The sequence below is a fragment of the Pholis gunnellus genome, assembly GCF_910591455.1.
Source record: "Pholis gunnellus genome assembly, chromosome: 11".
NCBI classification, from domain to species: domain Eukaryota; kingdom Metazoa; phylum Chordata; class Actinopteri; order Perciformes; family Pholidae; genus Pholis; species Pholis gunnellus.
Genome location: NC_136538.1, coordinates 24,863,312 through 24,887,543, shown reverse-complemented (window position 1 = coordinate 24,887,543; position 24,232 = coordinate 24,863,312). Strand labels below are relative to the sequence as shown.

At 43.5% G+C, this 24,232-nt stretch overlaps 3 protein-coding genes across 3 annotated transcripts in view; all 3 read left to right on the top strand.

Annotated features, from left to right (window-relative positions):
• Positions 1-10,682, top strand: part of LOC306702977 (acetyl-coenzyme A synthetase 2-like, mitochondrial) — a gene marked incomplete at its 5' end in the record, with an annotated part of 23,888 nt that extends 13,206 nt beyond the window's left edge. Inside the window, 8 exons of the mRNA XM_079168760.1 lie at positions 904-1,041; positions 1,463-1,555; positions 3,251-3,363; positions 5,724-5,850; positions 5,927-6,054; positions 8,173-8,236; positions 8,903-9,024; positions 9,857-10,682. Coding sequence (XP_079024886.1) covers positions 904-1,041; positions 1,463-1,555; positions 3,251-3,363; positions 5,724-5,850; positions 5,927-6,054; positions 8,173-8,236; positions 8,903-9,024; positions 9,857-10,069 — 998 coding nt within the window. The 3' untranslated portion in view covers positions 10,070-10,682. The remainder of the gene's footprint in view (positions 1-903; positions 1,042-1,462; positions 1,556-3,250; positions 3,364-5,723; positions 5,851-5,926; positions 6,055-8,172; positions 8,237-8,902; positions 9,025-9,856) is intronic.
• A 714-nt stretch (positions 10,683-11,396) lies between these two features.
• On the top strand, positions 11,397-14,191 carry LOC306703077 (uncharacterized protein). The gene is made up of 2 exons (XM_079168906.1): positions 11,397-11,567; positions 11,814-14,191. Exon 2 carries the CDS (start codon positions 11,832-11,834, stop codon positions 13,836-13,838), a length of 2,007 nt encoding a protein of 668 aa, XP_079025032.1. The 5' UTR covers positions 11,397-11,567; positions 11,814-11,831; the 3' UTR covers positions 13,839-14,191.
• Positions 14,192-14,878: 687 nt separating this feature from the next.
• Positions 14,879-24,211, top strand: apmap (adipocyte plasma membrane associated protein). The gene is made up of 9 exons (XM_079168837.1): positions 14,879-15,079; positions 15,810-15,926; positions 16,360-16,475; positions 17,614-17,706; positions 19,195-19,311; positions 19,711-19,885; positions 19,996-20,130; positions 21,021-21,213; positions 22,329-24,211. Exons 1-9 carry the CDS (start codon positions 14,991-14,993, stop codon positions 22,536-22,538), a joined length of 1,245 nt encoding a protein of 414 aa, XP_079024963.1. The 5' UTR covers positions 14,879-14,990; the 3' UTR covers positions 22,539-24,211.
• The last annotated feature ends 21 nt before the right edge of the window (positions 24,212-24,232 follow it).

Sequence of the window (24,232 nt, the reverse complement as noted above, 5' to 3'; positions counted from 1 at the left end):
ATCACAACAAATCATCAAAATCACAACAAATCATCTAAATCAAAACAAATCAACATAATCACAACAAATAATCTAAATCACAACAAATCAACATAATCACAACAAATCATCAACATCACAACAAATCAACATAACCACAACAAATCAACATAATCACAACAAATCATCTAAATCACAACAAATCATCAAAATCACAACAAATCATCAAAATCACAACAAATCATTTAAATCACAACAAATCAACATAATCACAACAAATCATCAAAATCACAACAAATCATTTAAATCACAACAAATCAACAAAATCACAACAAGTCGTGTAAACAAACACTAAGGAGGACTGTGTTCTTAAATCTCTTCCTGCGTGAGGACCAATGAGTTTTTGTGTTTTTAAGATCCTGTCGACCAATCAGTGAGGATCAGTGCTGCATGGCGATGCAAAGCCTTTGTGGACCTCCTGGTTCTGGTTTTAAGATGGTCTCTCTCTTTGAAGTTTAACAGTTGTGCTCTTTAGATAAACCGAGTCTGTAGTTCTTATCTCCTGAGGGAACATAAAGTCAGACTACTTTACGGCCATGAAGGAACCTTTGAGATGAGAAGGAACCAGTGAGTCTCCTGGTTACTCTTTAAAGGAGCTTATCTCTGCTTTTATTGGTGGCTCGTCTGCTCCTTACAGGAAGTGTGCGACCTTTAGGATGAAGAGGAATAATCATAAATAATAACTTGACAACAGGAACCAGAGTCTTGATCGCTCACTCTGCCTGTCTGTCTCTCTGCCTGTCTCTCTGTCTCTCTGTCTCTCTCTCTGTCTGTCTCTCTGCCTGTCTGTCTCTCTGCCTGTCTCTCTGTCTGTCTCTCTGTCTGTCTCTCTGTCTGTCTCTCTGCCTGTCTGTCTCTCTGCAGGTAGGTACTGGGAGACGGTCCAGCGTCTGAGGATCTCTCAGTTCTACGGAGCTCCGACGGCTCTTCGTGTTCTTCTGAAGTACGACGAGAGCTTTGTGAAGAAGTACGACCGCTCGTCTCTGAGGACGCTGGGATCAGGTACCACAAGTACTCAAGTCTGAAGTAGCAGTACTATCTAAATACTCTCTGTTTGGTTTGGCCCTTCTGGGCTTCTGTAGGAACATGGCGTCTCATTCTGAGGTAACCAAAGCAGATTATACACCTCAGAAGAGATGCTTACTGATATCATGTTCTGCCAATAGATCCCTCAGTGAAGGAACAGACATGCAGAGCAGTAAAGGAACAATACTTCCTTCTGAGACGTAGTACAAAGTAGCACAACATACTCCAGTAGGGGTACTTGAGTACTATATAAATATAGTTCGATATAACATTTAAATAATTGATAAGCAAACTCCAAAGATGTTGACCGTGTGTGTGTGTGTGCGTGTGCGTGTGCGTGTGCGTGTGCGTGTGCGTGTGTGTGTGTGTGTGTGTGTGTGTGTGTGTGTGTGTGCAGTGGGAGAGCCCATTAACCACGAGGCCTGGCACTGGTTCCACAGTGTGGTTGGAGACGGACGCTGTCCTCTAGTGGACACCTGGTGGCAGACAGGTGAGACGATGAAAGTGTCTTAATTAACACATTAAAATCTAATAAATAAATCATTTGTTCAATGATCCGTCTGATTGATACAGTTCATCTGGATCAGGTATAGATATATATCTATATATAATAATAATGAACTTTATTCATAGAGCAGTTGTCAAAGTGCTTTAAGAGACAAACTTCTCATTCTGAATGAGAGAAGAGAGAACGGTTCCACTTCACACTAGTCTGATAAAACCTCAACCAATGAGAGCAGGTGTGATACTCCCTGAACCGTCCAATCAGAGCTGAGCATGTAAATCACATGCTCAGCTCTGATTGGTGACACACCTGGTGCTTCAGAGACCAACCAGACGGGATGTTCCTGTCACGTGATCTCTGACTCATGAGACAAAGCTTCACACCACGGAGACGAGGAAGACCTGCTGAGGAAGACCTGCTGAGGAAGACCTGCTGAGGAAGACCTGCTGAGGAAGACCTGCTGAAGACCTGCTGAGGAAGACCTGCTGAGGAAGACCTGCTGAGGAAGACCTGCTGAGGAAGACCTGCTGAAGACCTGCTGAGGAAGACCTGCTGAGGAAGACCTGCTGAGGAAGACCTGCTGAGGAAGACCTGCTGAAGACCTGCTGAGGAAGACCTGCTGAAGACCTGCTGAGGAAGACCTGCTGAGGAAGATCTGCTGAGGAAGACCTGCTGAGGAAGACCCGCTGAGGAAGACCTGCTGAGGAAGACCTGCTGAGGGAGACCTGCTGAAGACCTGCTGAGGAAGACCTGCTGAAGACCCGCTGAGGAAGACCTGCTGAGGAAGACCTGCTGAGGGAGACCTGCTGTAGACCTGCTGAAGACCTGCTGAGGAAGACCTGCTGAGGAAGAAGACCTGCAGAGGAAGAAGACCTGCAGAGGAAGACCTGATGAAGACCTGCAAAGGAAGACCTGCAGAGGAAGAAGACCTGCAGAGGAAGACCTGCAGAGGAAGAAGACCTGCAGAGGAAGACCTGCAGAGGAAGAAGACCTGCAGAGGAAGACCTGCAGAGGAAGACCTGCAGAGGAAGAAGACCTGCAGAGGTCAGACAGAATCCTGCTGAACTTTAAAATAACAGATTTAATCTTCAGCTGAAAGCATCAACGGGTCACAGCGCCACCTGGAGGAGGATCTGACCCACATGAGGAACAGTGTGGTGAAGAAAAGCTGCATAATGTGAGAGGAAGAGGAAGAGGAAGAGGAAGAGGAGGAGATCTTCTTCTCCTCCTGTTTGTGTCCGATTCTCTCTGAAGCTTTCACCCTAATTTGAGCGATTAGCAGCAGAACATCTGCAGCTCTGCAGAGAATGAATTAAGATCAAATCCTCCACACACTTACACCCCCCAGGATCACTGACAGTGTGTGTGTGTGTGTGTGTGTGTGACCTAATTCCTCGACAATCGCCACACAGTCAGTGTGTGTGTTGTTTTTAAATCAGACTTTAAACTCTCTGCCAGCTGCTGCTTTCTCTTAAAAGGAGGAAAATCCCCAATAAATTAAGAAATTAAAGGAAATTAAAGAAGCAACATGTGAGGCCCTCTAGTGGCAGACAGAGGAACTGCTGTTTATGTAACAGCAGCCTTCACAACAGCAATGAAGGAACCCAGCTCATGAAGAGCGAAACGCTCCTCTTCTTCAGTGATGAAGACTAACGTTCTCCGTGCTCCCCCCCCCCCTAGAGACCGGTGGGGTCTGCATCGCCCCCCGTCCTGCAGAGGAAGGAGCCGCCATCATTCCAGCGATGGCCATGAGGCCGTTCTTTGGGATCCAGCCGAGTCTCCTCGGAGAGAAGGTGACACACAAACAACCACAACACCTGAGCAGGTGTGATGATGATGATGATGATGATGATGATGATGATGATGATGATGATGAGGGGGTGGAATGAGTCTCCTTTAAAGTCTGTCTGAACAAACAAACAAACAGCAGAACGTGTTCCCCATGACTGATATATATACATATATATATATATATATATATATATATATATATATATATATATATATATATACTTTGTCAGTACTGTCCGTGTGTGTTACTAGTACACTGGTTAGTGTGTACTTTGTCAGTATGAGGCCTCCTGAGTCAGAAGCAGAGTGAACTTGAGGTTTGATGAGGATCCGTCTGAGAGGTTTCTGATCTCCCATGAATCCCGGCGTCTCGTTGACTCCTCGTGACCGTCTGGATGTAAGACGTGACTCCCTCCCTCCCTCCCTTCCTTCCTCTCTCGCTCTTCCTAGCTCTCTCGCTCTCACTTCCTTCCTCTCTTCCTCGCTCTCGCTTCCTTCCTTCCTTCCTCTCGCTCTCTCTCTCGCTTCCTTCCTTCCTTCCTCGCTCGCTCTCGCTTCCTTCCTTCCTTCCTCCCTTCCTTCCTCTCGCTCTCTCTCTTCCTTCCTTCCTTCCTTCCTCCCTCCCTCACTCTTCCTTCCTTCCTTCCTTCCTCCCTTCCTTCCTCCCTCGCTCTCGCTTCCTTCCTTCCTTCCTCCCTTCCTTCCTCCCTCTCTCTCTCTTCCTCCCTTCCTTCCTCCCTTCCTTCCTCTCTCCCTCTCGTCTTTCCTTCCTTCCTCCCTTCCTCCCTTACTCTCTCTTCCTTCCTCCCTCGCTCTCTCTTCCTCCCTTCCTTCCTTCCTTCCTTCCTCCCTTCCTCTCTCCCTCTCGTCTTTCCTTCCTTCCTTCCTCCCTCCCTCCCTCCCTCTTCCTCCCTGTCTATCTCTCCCTCCCTCCCTCCCTCCCTCCCTCCCTCCCGCTCGCTCCCTCTCTCCCTCCCTCTCTCCCTCCCTCCCTCCCTCCCTCCCTCCCTCCCCCTCTCCCTCCCTCTCTCCCTCCCTCTCTCCCTCTCTCCCTCTCCCTCCCTCTCTCCCTCTGTGTAATCTGTCCGTCAGCAGCAGCATCTGTTGTCTCTGATTAACAGACTTGCAGAAGTCATTATCCGTTAAAGCAGCGTAATCTGCAGACGCTCGAGGGTTTCTCATCATCATCGTCCTCATCACTGGTTACTGAGAGTGGATCACATTAGATTAGGACTCCTTCACTTTCACTCTTCATCCTCGGAGGAGGTCGAGGTCACTGCAGTGATGAAGACGAGGGTCCTCGTGGGTTTCATAGACAGTCTGTAACCCGAAACACATCTGTAGCAGTAAACACGAGCCTCAACTGTTTCAGAGTAAAGGTACAAATACATATTACGAGTATTAATATCATAGCGCTCAATCAGCAGCAGAATGACAGGTTATTATTATTATTATATATTATATCAATGGGTCACTGTTCATCTAGAATATGTAAAAATCTGCATATAACTAAAAACAACAGCTGTCATATTAATATAGTGAAGTAAAACCTACGTATAAGTACAAATAAAAGTGTTAAATAGAGTACAAATACCTCAAAATCTACTTTAATGTGACTACTGATGGCTAATGCTAACTGTTAGCCGTGGAGGATTAATCATTACATTCACACATATAAACATTTAAAGTCAAAACATAATGTCCAGAGATCTATTTTACTATGAAATACATCATTATACTTCTAAAATGCTCAGAATGTTCCACAGAGTTTGTTTGGTTTCTCCTGCTGAGAGAACTGTGACTCATGACGTAGTATTTCTAGTATACTTGTCTGGTTAGTGTGTACTTTGTCAGTACTATCTGGGTGTGTATCTAGTATACTTATCTGGTTAGTGTGTACTTTGTCAGTACTATCTGGGTGTGTATCTAGTATACTTGTCTGGTTAGTGTGTACTTTGTCAGTACTACCTGGGTGTGTATCTAGTATACTTGTCTGGTTAGTGTGTACTTTGTCAGTACTATCTGGGTGTGTATCTAGTATACTTATCTGGTTAGTGTGTACTTTGTCAGTACTATCTGGGTGTGTATCTAGTATACTTATCTCGTTAGTGTGTACTTTGTCAGTACTGTCTGGGTGTGTATCTAGTATACTTGTCAGGTTAGTGTGTACTTTGTCAGTACTATCTGGGTGTGTTTCTAGTATACTTGTCTGGTTAGTGTGTACTTTGTCAGTACTATCTGAGTGTGTATCTAGTATACTTGTCTGGTTAGTGTGTACTTTGTCAGTACTATCTGGGTGTGTATCTAGTATACTTGTCTGGTTAGTGTGTACTTTGTCAGTACTACCTGCCGGTGTTTTCAGGGTGAACTTCTGTCCGGTGACGGAGTGGGCGGAGCTCTGTGTATCGGCCAATCGTGGCCCGGCATGGCTCGCAGTATCTATGGAGACCACCAGAGGTTCATCGATGCGTATTTCAAGCCGTACCCGGGTCAGTTATTCATTCATCTCACACACATCTCTACATTACGAGCTCAGTCTGTGAGCCGGTGTCTTCGTCTCCTCAGGCTTTTATTTCACCGGGGACGGAGCGCACCGCTCAGAGGACGGTTACTACCAGATCACCGGCAGGATGGATGATGTCATCAACGTCAGCGGCCACCGACTCGGGACGGCGGAGATTGAGGACGCTCTGGTGAGACGGGTTCTGTACATATACACTGATCATAAATAACATTTCTATTGAATTGTGACCTTTAGATTCATTAGCGATGAAATGAGATCCGACCTTTCATACCGAGCCGTAGCTCTGTAACTACAAGGTCTATTTCAATACCGCTGCCGTTATAATAACAGGAGCACTTGTGGGATTTCATCAGATGTGTAAATATATATAATATATATATATATATATATATATAAAAATTGTGTAAATGTTTCTGGTTAAGAGTAAATGAAGACGGCACACAGCTCAAAATGAAAATGTTCAGGTTCGCCTGAAAATAAAGCGCTTTTATTGTTCTTTTGTCTTTGGAATAATGCAGGAATTTGCCTAAACATAGTTGTGACTTTGATAAAGTGAAGCAGCACAAAGTTACAGAGGTTTCAGAATTCTCATTTTGGAACCAGCTGTTGCAGCTGTTCCATTCTAAGTGTATATACTATATAACTATATATTTCACTTCTTTTATCACTAATAGTGTTCAGTCTATCTAATACAGCAGTTTGGCTTCATTCTGACCTCTCAGGGCTCTGATGTATGTGGCCTCCTGAGATATTTCCGTCTCTCTGTGTGTGTGTGTGTGTGTGTGTGTGTGTGTGTGTGTGTGTTGGAGCTTTCTAAGCCTATGATTGGCCGATTCCAGTCTGTGACACCTCGTTCAGCGATGAACAGACTCAGGAATGCAGTAGGAGGGTCCTGGAGTTGATTGACAGAATTTTTAGCCACTAAAAATCCAAAACCGTGCCGCGCCACCGCCGAGTGTAAAATGACTCGCCGAACAGTTCACGCTCGGCGTGGAGCGGTTTGTTGTTGGCTGTTTCTGGCTGTAACCTGTTGACGGTTTCCAGGAGAGAAGTTAGGACGAGATCACTGGACTCAATCGCTCTCCGGTCTGTTGCTCGGCCACGATAACGATTTAATTATCAATTGACATTAAATTAAATACATTGAAATAAAATAAGAATAAATTAGATCAATTTAAATGAATTATGATTAAATGAGTCAAATTGATAAATTGATATTAAATTAGATTAATTCAGATGAAATGATTTATTTGAGATCAAATCTGATAAAATAAATTAATATTACATTAATTGAGATTAAATTAGATACAATTATATTTATTGAGATGAAATCATATTTATTGAGATACAACGAGATGAGGAGATTTTCCTCTTTGTGAATAATAACTATAATATAACATAATATAATATGATATAATATAATTGGTGCTGGGCAAGTTAACGCATTCATTAATTAACGCCGACAATTATTGTTTCGCGCGTTAACGCAGTTTATTTTATTTATTATTAAGCGACATTTTTAACACAAGAACCTGCAGCGAGCGGTGAACAGCTGTTTGTGTGGCGTCTCTTCCTGTTTCCTTCACCTACGTTCCCCTGGGTCCTAAGTCCCTCCATGTACAGCTTCTCATCACCCTCTATGTACCAACGTACATTTATAACAAACACCACACATGTTACGCTAATCAGCGTAGCATAGTGTCTGAACAACATACCAACAAAATAATGATTCATTTAAATTATTATTTTACAGTTTTTAAAGTGTTTTATTTGTATTATGTATAAAAATCATATCATTTAGTTATCACTACTGAGAATCTAACAAACAAAACATATAGCAGTACTTTAAAATAAAAGTGCGCTTTTGAATTCATTATTGAATTTTGCGCATAACAATGAGATTAATCGTGATTAAAAATTGTAATCGTTGCCCAGCACTAATATATAATATAATTTAATATAATATAATATAATATAATTTAATGTAATATAATATAATATAATATAATTTAATATAATATAATATAATTTAATTTAATATAATTTAATATAATATAATATAATATAGTATAATATAATATAATATAATATAATATAATATAATTTAATATAATATGATATAATATAATATAATATAATATAATTTAATATAATTTAATATAATTTTATGTAATATAATATAATTTAATATAATATAATATAATATAATTTAATATAATATAATTTAATGTAATATAATATAATATAATTTAATATATATTTATCATGGCTGTTATTTGTTTTACAGGATGAACATCCAGCTGTTCCAGAAACAGCTGTGATTGGATTCCCTCATGAGATCAAAGGAGAAGGTGAGACCTCAAACACACCTGAACTCCCATGATCCTCTGCTGCTGCTGCTCTGTTTCTACATGGTATTAAACGGTCGCGTCTCTTTTTAAATCATTATTTATTTATGAAGCACATTAAGAAACAACAAACGTTGAGCAAAGAGCTTTAAACCAGATTCAATCAAACACAGATCTGAAGATAGATGAATGAATGAAAGCACAGAATATCTTGATAGACTCATGAAACAGAGTCAGTAGAGGTCGACTCGTCCTCATCAATGGATAGGACACATTTTATATAGTTTAATATCTGCTGTCGCTCAACAACACGTTTGATTTGTGACGCTCTGCTGCCTCCTGCTGGTCTGATGAGTGAACGGCATCAATACAATAACAAGTAAAAACTCTTTTATGTTCATAATCAGACGAGGATCTTCATCCATCAAACATCTCTGATTCATGTATTCATGTATTCAAAGAGTTAGTCATGAAGTTTGAGGAGAAGGTTTAGTTATTTATGCTTTTGGATGAAAAAATAATTTCAAGTCAACTTCAGTTTATTCATTCACCATGTTGTTTAAATGTGTGTGTGTGTGCATGTGTGTGCTTGTGTGTGTGTGTGTGTGTGTGTGTGTGTGTGTGTGTGTGTGTGTGTGTGTGTGTGTGTGTGTGTGTGTGTGTCCTCAGCACCGTTTGCCTTCGTGGTCTTGAAGGAGGACTTTGTAGACGATTCCCCCGTCGTCCTCCAGCAGCTCAGAGAACTCGTCTCCACAAAGATCGCCAGATACGCCGTCCCGGAGCACTTCCTGGTGAGGCTCACCTGACACACCTGACAGACCTGGACACACCTGACACACCTGGACACACCTGGACACACCTGGACACACCTGACACACCTGGACACACCTGGACACACCTGACACACCTGGACACACCTGGACACACCTGGACACACCTGACACACCTGACACACCTGACACACATGGACACACCTGGACACACCTGGACACACCTGACACACCTGGACACACCTGACACACCTGACACACCTGGACACACCTGGACACACCTGACACACATGACACACCTGGACACACCTGACACACCTGACACACATGACACACCTGGACACACCTGACACACCTGACACACCTGACACACATGACACACCTGGACACACCTGGACACACCTGACACACCTGGACACACATGGACACACCTGACACACCTGGACACACCTGACACACCTGGACACACCTGGACACACCTGACACACCTGGACACACCTGGACACACCTGACACACCTGGACACACCTGACACACCTGGACACACCTGGACACACCTGGACACACCTGACACACCTGGACACACCTGACACACCTGACACACCTGGACACACCTGACACACCTGGACACACCTGGACACACCTGACACACCTGACACACCTGGACACACCTGACACACCTGACACACCTGGACACACCTGACACACCTGGACACACCTGACACACCTGGACACACCTGGACACACCTGACACACCTGGACACACCTGACACACCTGGACACACCTGACACAGGTACACCTTAGGTGTGTCCAGGTGTGTCTTACACCTGTCGTGTTTCCTGTCGCCCCTCAGGTGGTGAAGCGGCTGCCGAAGACTCGCTCCGGGAAAATCATGAGGCGGATCCTCAGGAAGGTTGCCATGGAGACCACAGGTGACCTCGGCGACGTGTCGACCCTGGACGACCCGACCGTCGTCGAGGAGATCATCGAGGCCCACGAGCTGTACAGGAAGCAGAGAGGAGAAGAGAAGAAGAAGAAGAAGGACTTCCTGTCACCGTCCCTTTAAAGGGGGCGGGGCCGAGTCCTTCAGGTACAGACGACGTCATCGTTCCTCAGGAGACCAGAGGAGTCGAGGACAGAACACGTAGACAGGGCCTTAAAGGGACAGGACACAGGTAGCCTAGCTTAGCATAAATACTGGAGGAGAAGAAGAAGATTTCACTAAATGTGGTGCTGTTCCTTGAAGGGCACATCTCACATGATCTGTGTGTGTGTGTGTGTGTGTGTGTGTGTGTGAGCATTAAATCCTTGAAGAACAAAAACATTTTTTTTTAAAGTGACAGAAAGTCTTTGTTTTAGTTTTTAGACTAAACTCCTTTTAACCAATTTTCTTAATATAAATCAGAATTTTTAACAGAAATGTGGGTCATAAAGATAAACTATAACATATTAGCTCATTTTAAAATAGATTATAATTACAATATATTTTAGAATCAAATGAGAACTTTTATATTACAATTGTAAGTAATAATAAATATTGTGTGTTTTTTGTTTTTATTCTTCAGATATGTTTAATTTAACAGATTAATGTTTTAAACGTAAAGATTTTTATAGATTTATAGTTTGCAGCTGAAATCGTTTATTGATCATAAATGTGAAGAAATAAAGATTTACTAATAAACGTTTTGTTTGTGTTGATTACGTCTTTATTCATTTTTATAAAACATAAAGATCAAAACATTGACGCCAAGAAAATATAACTTCTTGAATCATGAAATGTAGAACAGACACATTTTATATTTTATTTATAAGATCTTTGATCTTTACTTTAACAAATCTATCATTTTATGAAAATTGTATTAATTATATAATGTTATCATGATTATTTGTAACTCTTTTAAAATGTATTATATTTCATTTGATTTATATTTATATATATACACACACATATTTATATATAAATATATATATGTGTGTGTGTGAACATGTATAATATAGTTTTTGTTATTGTTACAAATGCATAAGGATCCTGAACAGGATAAGTGGTTAAAGACAATGGATAAATTACATAAACTTCATGAAAATATATAAAACATTTTATTTTGTTTCTTAATTGTTGTTTTTTAAGATGTATTTCATTTCTATCTATTATTTACTTAAACACAAAGAATGAGTAATAATGTCATTGATGTTGATTATTAAAGTATTTTTATTAATGTCATTTTGTAAAATGTTATTTGTTATTTTTACATTTTGTTGTCATTTTAATATAATTGTGAATATGATTTTAAACATTGTGGTGCTTTGACTTCCGGCCAGCAGGGGGCGACATGCGCACTTCCCTTCACTCCTGCTGTCGTAAAAACAGCCGTAAGTGAAGTTGCAGCAATGGCCGCTCGCTGGAGTAAAAGTAAACTTTAGTGTTTCACGTCCTGTTCAAGAGTTTCATGAGATGTGGTCCTCTGTGGAGCAGCTCGTGCAGCAGTTCATGGTGACGGAAATCTGTCGGAGACTCAAAGAGAGAGAAGAAGAAGAAGAAGAAGAAGAAGAAGAAGAAGACGGAGGTCAGTCTGATTCTAAGTACATGTACTCTACTAATGTACTTTAGTACACGTCTGAGGTACTTGTACTTTACTGTAGTACTTCACTACATCTCAGAGGTACACAGTGTACTTTATACTGTACTACATCTCAGAGGTACACAGTGTACTTTATACTGTACTACATCTCAGAGGCACATGTACTTCATTCATTTAAACTAAGTGCTTCTTCATGAAGGTTCCTTTGCTGTTAAACTGTTTGTGTTGCAGGAGAAGCTGCTGGCTGTCATGAGGAGGTGCTGTGAGGCTCTGCTGCAGGAGCTGAGGAGGCTTCAGGAGGAGAACCAGGAGCTGAGGAGGCTTCAGGAGGAGAACCAGGAGAGGAGGAAGCTTCAGGAGGAGAACCAGGAGCTGAGGAGGCTTCAGGAGGAGAACCAGGAGCTGAGGAGGCTTCAGGAGGAGAACCAGGAGAGGAGGAAGCTTCAGGAGGAGAACCAGGAGCTGAGGAGGCTACAGGAGGAGAACCAGGAGCTGAGGAGGCTTCAGGAGGAGAACCAGGAGCTGAGGAGGCTACAGGAGGAGAACCAGGAGCTGAGGAGGCTTCAGGAGGAGAACCAGGAGCAGAAAGACAAACTACCATTATGTAATCAGAGGCGCTTCCATGAGGCCACGCCCCCTGCAGCTGAAGGAGACGAGCAGGTGGAGGCGAGCAACCAATCAGACGCTCCGACAGGTGAAAGCAGCCAATCAGAGACTCCTGCGGCCGGCAGCCGGCGGACCTTCAGCTGCAGCGTCTGCAGCAGCAGCTTCTCCAGACGGACCAACCTGAGAGCTCACCTGCGGGTCCACAGCCGAGAGCGGCCCTTCACCTGCTCCACCTGCGGGAAGTCTTTCTCCGCCCGCAGCAGCGTCAGAGTCCACCAGCTCACGGTTCACGGTTCACGGCGTCCCTTCAGGTGCTCTCACTGCGGGAAGCTGTTCGGCACCCGCAGCCACCTCAGGACGCACCAGGCGTCCGGCGGCGGGCGGCCGCTCACGTGTTCGACCTGCGGCGAGACGCTGGCGGCGAGGTGCCGCCTCCGACGGCACAGACTCACCTGTCAGGTCACAGACGGCGGGTTCAGGTGTGCGGAGTGCGGGAAGGAGTTCGCGAAACGCAGCTACCTGTCTGCACACCGGCGAGTCCACCTGACAGACAAACCCTTTAAATGTCCCACGTGTGAGAAAGGGTTCACCACGCGCCGCAGCGTCCACGTCCACCAGCTGACCGTCCACAACGGACTGAGGCCGTTCACCTGCGACGTCTGCGGGCAGACCTTCAGCCAGCGGAGCGGCCTCGGAGCTCACCTGAGGACGCACACGGGCGAGCGGCCGCACACCTGCGAGCAGTGCGGGAACAGTTTCTCCAGCAGGAGCGGCCTGTCGGTGCACCGCCGCGTCCACACGGGAGAGAAGGCTTTCGGCTGCGACACCTGCGGTAAGAGCTTCAGCGTGTCGGCCAACCTGCGGCGCCACCGGCTCGTCCACTCGGGCCGCCGCCAGTTCAGCTGCGATGTGTGCGGCCGAGGCTTCACGCAGGCGGGACACCTGAAGGCACACCGCGCCGTGCACAGCGGCGAATGGGCGTTCATCTGCAACGCCTGCGGGAAGGGCTTCAAACAGCGCGGAGCGCTGCTGGCGCACGAGCGGAGCCACGCCGGCATCAAAGCGCACGGCTGCGGAGAGTGCGGGAAGAGCTTCTCCTCGTCCGCGTCGCTGAAGCGCCACCAGCTGGTCCACGGCGGGCGGAGAGCTCACACCTGCGACGAGTGCGGGAAGAGCTTCGCCAGCGCGCAGGTCCTGAAGACTCACCTGCAGCTGCACGCCGGCGGCGGCAAAGCGTTCTCCTGCGACGTGTGCGGCCGCGGCTACAGCTCGCTCGGCTACCTGAGGACGCACCGGCGCGGCCACTCGGAGGGGAAGCCGTTCGGCTGCGCTGAGTGCCAGAAGACCTTCTCCACGCGGGCGAGCGCCAAGCTGCACGAGCGCACGCACAGCGGCGAGAAGCCGTACGTCTGCGAGGTCTGCGGGAAGAGTTTCGGCGTGTCGCAGAACCTCGTCCGGCACAAACGCGTCCACAGCGGAGAGAAACCCTTCGAGTGCGGCGTCTGCGGGAAGAGATTCAGTCAGAACAACAACCTGAAGTCTCACCTGCTGGTTCACTCGGGACAGAAACCGTTCAGCTGCTCCTCCTGCGGCCGGAGCTTCGCCTCCACGAGGAGCCTCAGGGAGCACAAGTGTGTCTCTGCTCAATGAAGTCCCTCAAACGGGACCAGCACAGACCTGGTCCCCCGAGAACCGGGACGGGATGACGAGCCTTCAGGGATCTTAGATGACATGAAGTTATTTGATGTTATTTTATTTGAGGGATGTGCAGTGATGGAAAGAAAGGCGCTGTCAGTCAGAGAGGCTCCGCTGGTTTCATCCCCTGCTTTATGGTCTGTGTGACTCTAAATGGACCATCATTTACTAAATGAACATCATGCTGTATTGAAGAAGACTTGAAACTAGAGATTGAGACCATAAACTCATGTTTACAATGTTTACTGAGGTAATAAATCAAGAGAGAAGTAGAGTCATTTTCTCAGACTTCTATAGGACCAGAGGAGTCGCCCCCTGGTGGACACTAGAGAAAATGCAGCTTTGCCTTCATTCTCTTGGGACTCGTAGAGACTCTGAACCTGTCCTGGTTTATTTATTTGAGGATGAAATGACTAAAATAAATAAACAGGTTTATCAGAAGTCCTCCCTGACATCATGAACAAATAAAAAACATATTTATTTCTGCAAATTTCTCTAATTTTCTCTTTTTTCAGGAAGTTCTCATCCTTGAATGATGTCAACTTGTTTGAGATGTGTCCCTTTCATATTCATGGTATTTCAAATATACCATGGTGTTTATAATTCATTGTTTCCCTTTACTTTTTATGTTTTATTTTTATTTATATGTTCTTTTGACATTTTCAGTTTTCCTTTGAATTATTTCTTGGTTTTGTTTTACTTTGGTTTGTAGTTGTTTTTTACATTGTATATAATTTAAATATTATCTTTTTAAAACATTTTTATTTGTATATAAAATATTATTTATTTTATTTATTATTTAATTAATTAAATAATAATAATGCATTCATTATTTAATTAGTAGCATTACGTTTTTATCTTAATATTTATTTATTTTTCTCTTTTGTTTTATATTTTTTGGGAAATTTCCAAAAAACAAATGACGACGTAGTTGGCTCGGCTCTTTTATTTTGAAGTCACAGACCGGAAGCTCTCCGTCGTCGGCGTCATCAACAGCTCTCCGGTAGGATGTTCGCTCGGTCCTCTCCGCCTTCAGTCCGTCCGTACCCGGGTTAAACCTCAACACAGCGAGCCGAGCCGAACCGGGTCAACAAGACCGAGTCCATCATGAACGAGACGGAGGGGCTCCGGTTCCGACGGGTGCACCGACCGGTCATCACCGACGAGCTCCCGGAGCACCGGAACAAGGGGTCCGGGTAAGGAAACGGAGCCGAGAGGTGGACACTAAAACAGGAACGCCGACGGTAGACGTCGCCGTCGTGAGCCCCCCGACCTCAGAGGCGTTATTATAGTGTTATTAAATATGAACGATATCGAGCTAATAAATAAATCCAGCAGCAGCTAAATACTGAGTACATTTACTCACTACTGTACTGAAGTACAGGTACTTATATACAGTAGTAGTATTCTCTTAACTGCTCTACTTTTATCTGACAGCTTCAGTTACTTTATTAATCAACTAATAAATAATGTGTGATATTAAAGATTATATAAAGTCATTAAAATGAGCTCCAGCTGCCTGCATTCTCTCTAGTGTCCACCAGGGGGCGACTCCTCTGGTTGTATAGAAGTCTATGAGAAAATGACTCTACTTCTCTCTTGATTTATTACCTCAGTAAACATTGTAAACATGAGTTTATGGTCTCAATCTCTAGTTTCAAGTCTTCTTCAATACAGCATGATCATTTAGTAAATGATGGTCCATTTAGAGTCAAACAGACCATAACGCAGGGGATGCTTTAGGGGCGGGGCTACACGGTGATTGACAGGTCTCAGATTTATCATAGTGGCCAAACGCTGGAATGACAACTTCCTGGTTCGTCACGTGACGCCATGAGGCAGGAAAAGACTTTTCCCCAGAGACGTAAATTGAGAAAGAGACGTCTGTAACTCGGAGGATCAGTTTAACGTTGTTTCCTGTCTCAGCACCTACAGCGGGAAGGTTTTCCAGGTGACTCTGCTCTCTCTGGGCGGCTTCCTGCTCCTTCCTCTGCTGGTCATCATCCTCATCCTCGAGTCTCCCATCCACCCCGAAGTGTTCAGGTGAGTTCCATCATCCACCGGAGGTCCTTGAGCGTGCAGCCAGAATATAGAATAAGAGGCCGTTAGATGCAGCAGAATGAGAGATTAGTGGACAGACACCGAGGTGCTCGCTCATCTCAAACCTCGCTCCGTCGGAGATAAATTAATATTCCGCTAACGTTCCTGTTGACGAGCAGCCTTACAGATTAACACTTTTAAATCTGGAGCGTTAGCCGCACAAAATAATCCCGGAGGCTGTAATCACACCCACGGTCGGGACTGAACATGTCAATGTTTAATGTGTTTATCAAAAATGTATTAAAAATTTGTCTCCTGATGAATATTAATCCACTCAGGATACTTTCTGAACCTGAACCCAGAGTGGTTCATCCTGCAGAGGATCAACGGGTACTATGTTGTAACCCCCCCCCCCTGGTTGTGTTGTGCGCTGCAGTCTGAAGGAGCCTCCGCTGATGAAGGGCTGCTGGGAGCCAAACCTGAAGCTCCGAGAGGCTCAGAGGCTGTTTGAAGACCAGATCACCGGACCAGAGTCCATCGCCAGCATCGGAGGTCTGTGGGATCCACTCTGGTTTAGTTTAGTTCAGAGTTTAGTTTGGTTTAGTTTAGTCTAGTTTTAATTTGAGTTTTAAGTTTAGTTTAGTTTTAACTCTAGTTTAGTTTAACTCTAGTTTAGGTTAACTCTAGTTTAGGTAAATTGTGACAGTGGTTAACTCTAGTTTAGTTTAACTCTAGTTTAGGTAAATTGTGACTGGTGAACTCTAGTTTAGGTTAACTCTAGTTTAGGTTAACTCTAGTGTAGGTTAACTCTAGTTTAGTCTAACTCTAGTTTAGGTAAAATGTGACAGTGGTTAACTCTAGTTTAGTTTAACTCTAGTTTAGTCTAACTCTAGTTTAGGTTAAATGTGACAGTGGTTAACTCTAGTTTAGTCTAACTCTAGTTTATTCTAACTCTAGTTTAGTCTAACTCTAGTTTAGGTTAAATGTGACAGTGGTTAACTCTAGTTTAGTTTAACTCTAGTTTAGTCTAACTCTAGTTTAGGTTAAATGTGACAGTGGTTAACTCTAGTTTAGTTTAACTCTAGTTTAGTCTAACTCTAGTTTAGTCTAACTCTAGTTTAGGTTAAATGTGACAGTGGTTAACTCTAGTTTAGTTTAACTCTAGTTTAGTCTAACTCTAGTTTAGGTTAAATGTGACAGTGGTTAACTCTAGTTTAGTTTAACTCTAGTTTAGTCTAACTCTAGTTTAGGTTAAATGTGACAGTGGTTAACTCTAGTTTAGTTTAACTCTAGTTTAGTCTAACTCTAGTTTAGGTTAAATGTGACAGTGGTTAACTCTAGTTTAGTTTAACTCTAGTTTAGTCTAACTCTAGTTTAGGTTAAATGTGACAAATGTGGTTAACAGTGGAAAAGAAACACACTGACCCTCAAACTCTGCTGCCGTTGGTGAAGAAACAAACTTGTGAAAATGTTTCATCAGATTTCATCAGTTTGGTTTCCAGCTGATTAAACAGTCAGAGGTCAGAGGTCAGAGTCTGAGTCACTCTGACCTCATTGTGAAATAGTTCCTGTAGATCTGAAAGTCCAGTTTTAAGATCATAATAAATGAGTTTTATTTAGTTTAAAGCTGGACGATGAAGACCGTGAAGAAGACTGAGAGCTGACAGATGTTCGTCTCTTCTGTCTGCAGATGTTCTGTACGCAGGAACAGCTGACGGGAAGATCGTGAAGCTGATTGGTCGAAGGATTCACACGGTCACGAGACTCGGAAAACTTCCCTGTGGTGAGAGAAGCACTTGATTTAAGTTTAGGATTAGTTTTAAATTCATTTTACATAAAGGTGGAAGATTGGGAGATATCTAATGATCGGATATTGATCCTTTAAATTTAGGTTTGGTTTAAGATTGAGTTTATTTTGATTTAATGTTGTTTAATTTAAACCAACAAAAAACTGAAACCATAGTTCAGTGTAATTCAGTTTAGTTTATTTTAGTTCACTTTTTAAGTTTATTTTATTTTATTTTTTTAGTTCAGTTTAGTTAAGTTTGTATGTGGGGAAGTTTAGTTTAGTTAAGTTAAGTTGAGTTAAGTTTAGTTTAGTTTAGTTTAGTTTAGTTTAGTTAAGTTTAGTTAAGTTTGTATGTGGGGAAGTTTAGTTTAGGTAAGTTGAGTTTAGTTTAGTTAAGTTTGTATGTGGGGAAGTTTAGTTTAGTTAAGTTTAGTTAAGTTAAGTTTAGTTTAGTTTAGTTAAGTTTGTATGTGGGGAAGTTTAGTTTAGGTAAGTTGAGTTTAGTTTAGTTAAGTTTGTATGTGTGGGGAAGTTGAGTTTAGTTAAGTTTAGTTTGTATGTGGGGAAGTTGAGTTTAGTTTAGTTAAGTTAAGTTTGTATGTGGGGAAGTTGAGTTTAGTTAAGTTTAGTTTAGTTTGTATGTGGGGAAGTTGAGTTTAGTTTAGTTTAGTTTGTATGTGTGGGGAAGTTGAGTTTAGTTAAGTTTGTATGTGTGGGGAAGTTGAGTTTAGTTAAGTTTAGTTTAGTTTGTATGTGGGGAAGTTTAGTTTAGTTTAGTTTGTATGTGTGGGGGAGTTTAGTTTAGTTTAGGTAAAATGGCGTCTGGAGTATAAAGTGTCTGCTGCTCTTCACTCAGTTGTAACACACAGTCTTCAGTCAGTGTGCCTTTGAGCAAGGCACTGGCCTCGAAGCTGCTCTCATGTTTCCTCTCTGGAGTTTTTAACGTTGAGTTTCTCGACCGCCGAGTGAAGGAATGAAGTGACGCGTTGAGACCTGCTCTGACTTCCTGTTCTACTTTCTGACGGTTTCAACACCAAACCCTCAAAGAGCTCAGAGATCAAACACGGACTCTGAACTCTGAAGGACGGTTACAAACCACAAGAGACCTTCATTTATTGTGAAACAGGAAGTGAGTTCAGGGAAGAAGACGTTTTATTTTGGAAGAACGTTGAATCTCACTGAGGGTTAAAATGAACTTATTGTGGCGGGTGTTGAAACAGGAAGCTCACAGATAATGGGACACGTAAACAAAGTGTCTCTGAACTCTGACGGGAGCAGCAGAAGAAGACGAGCTGGTCCAGTGAGCGTCTTCCTCTCTCTCATGTTCATCAGAAGTCTGTTTCTGCTCTCAATGACGCTGAGACGCTCTCGTGGTTATTTGTTGGTTTCATTGTTAAATGAAAACAAATGTGAAGTCTCTGTTCCGTGAATGAAGTCTTTCCTCTGAGAGGAGACGAAGCTTCAGGTGTTCTTGTCCTGCAGGCTCCAGAGAGGAGGAGTCCAGCTGTGGGAGGCCGTTGGGGATCCGAGTCGGACCCAACGGGACTCTGTTTGTGGCCGACGCCTACCTGGGTCTGTTCCAGGTGAACCCCACCACAGGTGAGAGGGCTGCTGGACCTCCTTCTCCTTTTTCTTCTTCTTCTTCTTCTTCTTCTTCTTCTTCTTCTTCTTCTTCTTCTTCTTCTTCTTCTTCTTCTCCTTCTCCTTCTTCTTCTTCTTAGTAGTAAAGTCTCGACGTGTCTCTGAGTTGTTCCTCTTCTCAGATGTTCACACGTTAGTGTCTCAATAAAGTCAAATGGAATAAACGATGACGGACACGAAGCATCAAGTGACTCGACGTCCACTGAAGAATAAAACACATGAAGTATTTACTTCTTCTTCTGTGGTTTGATGGTTTTCCAGCTGCTGCTGATCTCCATGAACTAGTAGTAACACGTGACCCCGGTGGACGGTGGATGAAACCCGGTACTGAGACGCTCTCGTGACTCTTTGTTCCAGGTGAGGCGACCCGGTTGGTGTCGGGGGGTCAGGTGGTCGCCGGCAGGAAGCTGTCGTTCATCAACGACGTGGCGGTGACTCGGGACGGGAAGAAGCTTTACTTCACCGACTCCAGCAGCCGCTGGCAGCGCAGAGACTACCTGCACCTCATCATGGAGGCCACGGCCGACGGACGGTACGAGACCATCTAGATCTCCCCGCTGAAGAAACTCTGACTTCCTGTCTGTTTCACATTAAAAGCCCCCCGTGGTGTGATAACAGCGATGTCGCGTTGTCTCCCGTCAGAGTGTTGGAGTACGACACCGAGAGCAGAGAGCTGACGGTGGTGATGGAGAACCTTCGCTTCCCAAACGGCATCCAGCTGCTTCCTGACGAGGAGTCGGTGCTGGTGGCGGAGACCACCATGGCCCGGATACGCCGGTAAACCCACCTGAACATCCAATAGGACACGGTCACACTACATACAAGAGGTTTCATTGAACTGTATCGTAAAATACAGACACTGAATAAAGTTTGATACAATTTTATAAAATAGAAAGTCCAACATGGAGTCATTTAAAAAATAGAAGGAAAAGCTCCAATACACACTAAATGAACACAAAGTGAGATGAAACAAAACGTTCTAAAATGAAGTGCTACAAACACAATGGAATATAAATAAATAAAATAAAATGATAAAATGAATAGTTCTACCATTAAATACCTAACAAATAAGATAAATACAAATAATACAACTTGGTAACACTTAGCACTTGATTATATAATAAAACAGCTGTAATGATGTGAGATATCTTCATGGAAGAAGTTTTAGGTAACACTTTATAATAACTACACACTGAAGCATTAGTTAAGTACGAGTAAACACTTAATCCATCATTTATAAAGCATTGTTCCTACATTAATAATTCATTAGTATGCAGTCCATAAGTTATAAATGTTTTATTCTTCATTAATAAGCTCGTCTATTATGCGTTTCATTGTGTTTTCATACTTTATAAATGATGGTTTCCCATTTGTAAATGAAGTATTATATATATTACAAACCAATTATTAAGGAGTTGTAGATGATTAATAAGATCATTTATAAAGTGTTAGTAAATGATTAATAACTTATTAAGATGTACATTATTCATGCATTTATATTTATATATATAATGATTTAGATATGCACTAATGGTTAGGGACTATGTTAATATATGCTCTATAAACACGTATTAATACTGCAATTCATGGTTAATTCATGATTTATTAAGGTAGTTACTGAGGTCAGTAAACAGCTTGTGTGAACTTTGTCTGTGTTTCCTCATCAGAGTCCATGTTGCTGGTCTAAACAAGGGCGGGATGGACACCTTCATTGACAACCTGCCCGGTTTTCCCGACAACATTCGTCCAAGCTCGACTGGAGGTTACTGGGTGGCCATGTCAGCGGTGAGGCCGAACCCCGGCTTCTCCATGCTGGACTTCCTGTCCCAGAGACCCTGGATCAAGAAATTCATCTTCAAGGTAAAAAGAGGCATAGAGACCAGGTCCAGGCTTCTAAGGACAACGACTCGCAGGTGTCCTCGTAGAGACGATAACGACTCGCAGCTGTCCTCGTAGAGACGATAACGACTCGCAGCTGTCCTCGTAGAGGCGATAATGACTCGCAGGTGTCCTCGTAGAGACGATAACGACTCGCAGGTGTCCTCGTAGAGGCGATAATGACTCGCAGGTGTCCTCGTAGAGACGATAACGACTCGCAGGTGTCCTCGTAGAGGCGATAATGACTCGCAGGTGTCCTCGTAGAGACGATAACGACTCGCAGGTGTCCTCGTAGAGACGATAACGACTCGCAGGTGTCCTCGTAGAGACGATAATGACTCGCAGGTGTCCTCGTAGAGGCGATAACGACTCGCAGGTGTCCTCGTAGAGACGATAACGACTCGCAGGTGTCCTCGTAGAGACGATAACAACTCGCAGGTGTCCTCGTAGAGACGATAACGACTCGCAGGTGTCCTCGTAGAGACGATAACGACTCGCAGCTGTCCTCGTAGAGGCGATAACGACTCGCAGGTGTCCTGGTAGAGACGATAACGACTCGCAGCTGTCCTGGTAGAGACGATAACGACTCGCAGGTGTCCTCGTAGAGACGATAACGACTCGCAGGTGTCCTCGTAGAGACGATAACGACTCGCAGGTGTCCTCGTAGAGACGATAACGACTCGCAGTGACTCGCAGCTGTCCTCGTGCAGACGATGACGACTCGACTCCTACGTGTTCTCGATGACGGACTCATAACAGGAAACAACACTCTTGTGGGTCTTGTACTGGCCTGTTGACCGAGATGATTTGTCCGCAGAAGGAGCTTTGTCTGTAGACTCTGACCTGTAAATGCTCTGGAAGTTTTCCAGGAATATTGCAGAATGTATTTTCACATACTTTATTACCAAAGATACACTTCAGACAGGAAAATATGGAAATACCCAGAAGGTCATAGAAAGTTATGATGTGTGAAATTTGACACCAGACAGTGTAATGCAACAACACTAAGCTCCTCCCTCCTTCTTTTTACCCTCCATCCTTCCTCGTGTCTTCCTAACTGCTCCCTTCCTTCTTTCCTTCTCCTCCCTCCTCTCCAGCTCTTCAGTCAGGAGGTGCTGATGAAGTTCGTCCCTCGGTACAGCCTGGTGGCGGAGCTCCACGACGGCGGCATCTGCACTCGGAGCTTCCACGACCCCAACGGTCTGGTGGCGGCCTACGTTAGCGAAGTCCACGAGCATGATGGGAGTCTGTACCTGGGCTCCTTCCGCTCGCCCTACATCGCCAAACTCGACCTGAGCAAGGTCTAAAAATAATAATAATAAAAAGACATTCAGGCGGACATTTGTGCTCAGTAGGAAGCCTGAAACCGTGACACAGCGTTCGTCTTCATCAGTGATGTCATGATGCACCAGGAGGTGAAATAAACAACGTCACGAGGTGGTTTGTCAGACTCGGACGGCGGTCCGTCAACTATCTTGTTTCACAGTGAAATTTCTCTACATATTTTGAGGGATTAACCCGTAATTCATTTCAAACATTCATGGTCTCCAGAGGGTGGATCCCAATGAATCCCAGCAGCAGAGCCTGGTTGTTGCAGTAAATTGTCTGCCTTTGTGTTGATGTCAGCCGTTTTGTTTTGGGGACGTCGTGAATCGTTTGTTAGGCACCAACTGACACGCGTCTGTATCTCAGAGTATCAGATCAGATCAAATGTCTGATCTGATTCTTCTAGAGAATCCTGGATTCTAATCTCTCTCCAGTTTTTGTCTGTATTTTATTTAGACAAAGTTATTGTTCATTGTTTTGTAGAACAAAGTTGTTTTGATATTTGTTCTGAAACTCAGGGTCTGATTGGCCAACGAGACCCAATCCTAGAATCTGACCAACCAGGTGAAAACAAATCGCAACAACCGGCTGAAAAAGAAGAAGCTTTGTAGCTAGCTCGAGCTAATAAAGCTATTTGGCTCATTCACCAGTGGGTTAGCTTGCCCTTTGTAGCGCTAGCAAGCTGCTGCTAAATCAGTATAGCCTTAAAAATATCATCATATAAACATGATTAAAGGGTTTCAGGGTTAAGGCCAACTTCAATAACTTGGGTTGGTCCAACTAACTTTACAGTAGTGAATAAAAATGGCAGAATTGCTTCATGCAGAGAAAACGCCATTTAAATACTTTCCACGATTCAATATAATTCATTAATATTTATATATATATATCTACACACACACACACACACACCTATATATCTATACACACACACACCTATATATCTATACACACACACACACACACCTATATATCTATACACACACACACACACACACACACCTATATATCTATACACACACACACACACACCTATATATCTATACACACACACACCTATATATCTATACACACACAGAAACAGGCGAACATCAGGTCATCTCTCGCTACCTCCAGAGCTAACTTTGAATTGTTTGGGTTAGCATTGTTAGCGTTATTACTGCTATGAGCTGCCATTCCTCACTTTAATATATCATAAGATATATTAGATAATATATCTAATATATCTTTGGAAATGAAAGGATGAGCATCACATTCACATGTGGATTATTTCTGTGTGATGTTTGGTTTTTAGATCCGAGTTCTCGGCTTCAGAGTCGTCATTAGAACTCGTTTAGCATGTTAGCAGGTAAACATTTAGCATGTTCTCTGTACTTCCTGTTCCGTCCCCACCAGGAGGACCAGTGTGTTTCCCACCAGCTCTGGTCGTAGTCTGACTCAGTTTAGTCGTGATTATAACGTCGGAGCTTCACTGCTGACGGTTGTTTTGTAGTTTTCTTCACGAGTTGTTGACTCGAGCTGCCAAATGTAGCTCCAGTCTGTTCTTGTTGCACTCAGAGGTTTGTTTGATGTTTGAGGAAAAACTGAACGAAATCTGCATCTTTTGATGAAAACATGAATTTAAATGTTTATTTGTTTGTAAAATCCATTAAAACACCTTCATGACATCAGAAAC

Excerpts from the sequence above, each read along its gene's own strand:
- LOC306703077 (XM_079168906.1), top strand. The coding sequence starts at position 11,832 with ATGAGGAGGTGCTGTGAGGCTCTGCTGCAGGAGCTGAGGAGGCTTCAG.
- apmap (XM_079168837.1), top strand. The coding sequence starts at position 14,991 with ATGAACGAGACGGAGGGGCTCCGGTTCCGACGGGTGCACCGACCGGTC. Across the intron at positions 16,476-17,613 it reads GTCCATCGCCAGCATCGGAG|ATGTTCTGTACGCAGGAACA; the intron begins GTCTGTGGGATC and ends TTCTGTCTGCAG. Across the intron at positions 21,214-22,328 it reads TCAAGAAATTCATCTTCAAG|CTCTTCAGTCAGGAGGTGCT; the intron begins GTAAAAAGAGGC and ends CCTCCTCTCCAG.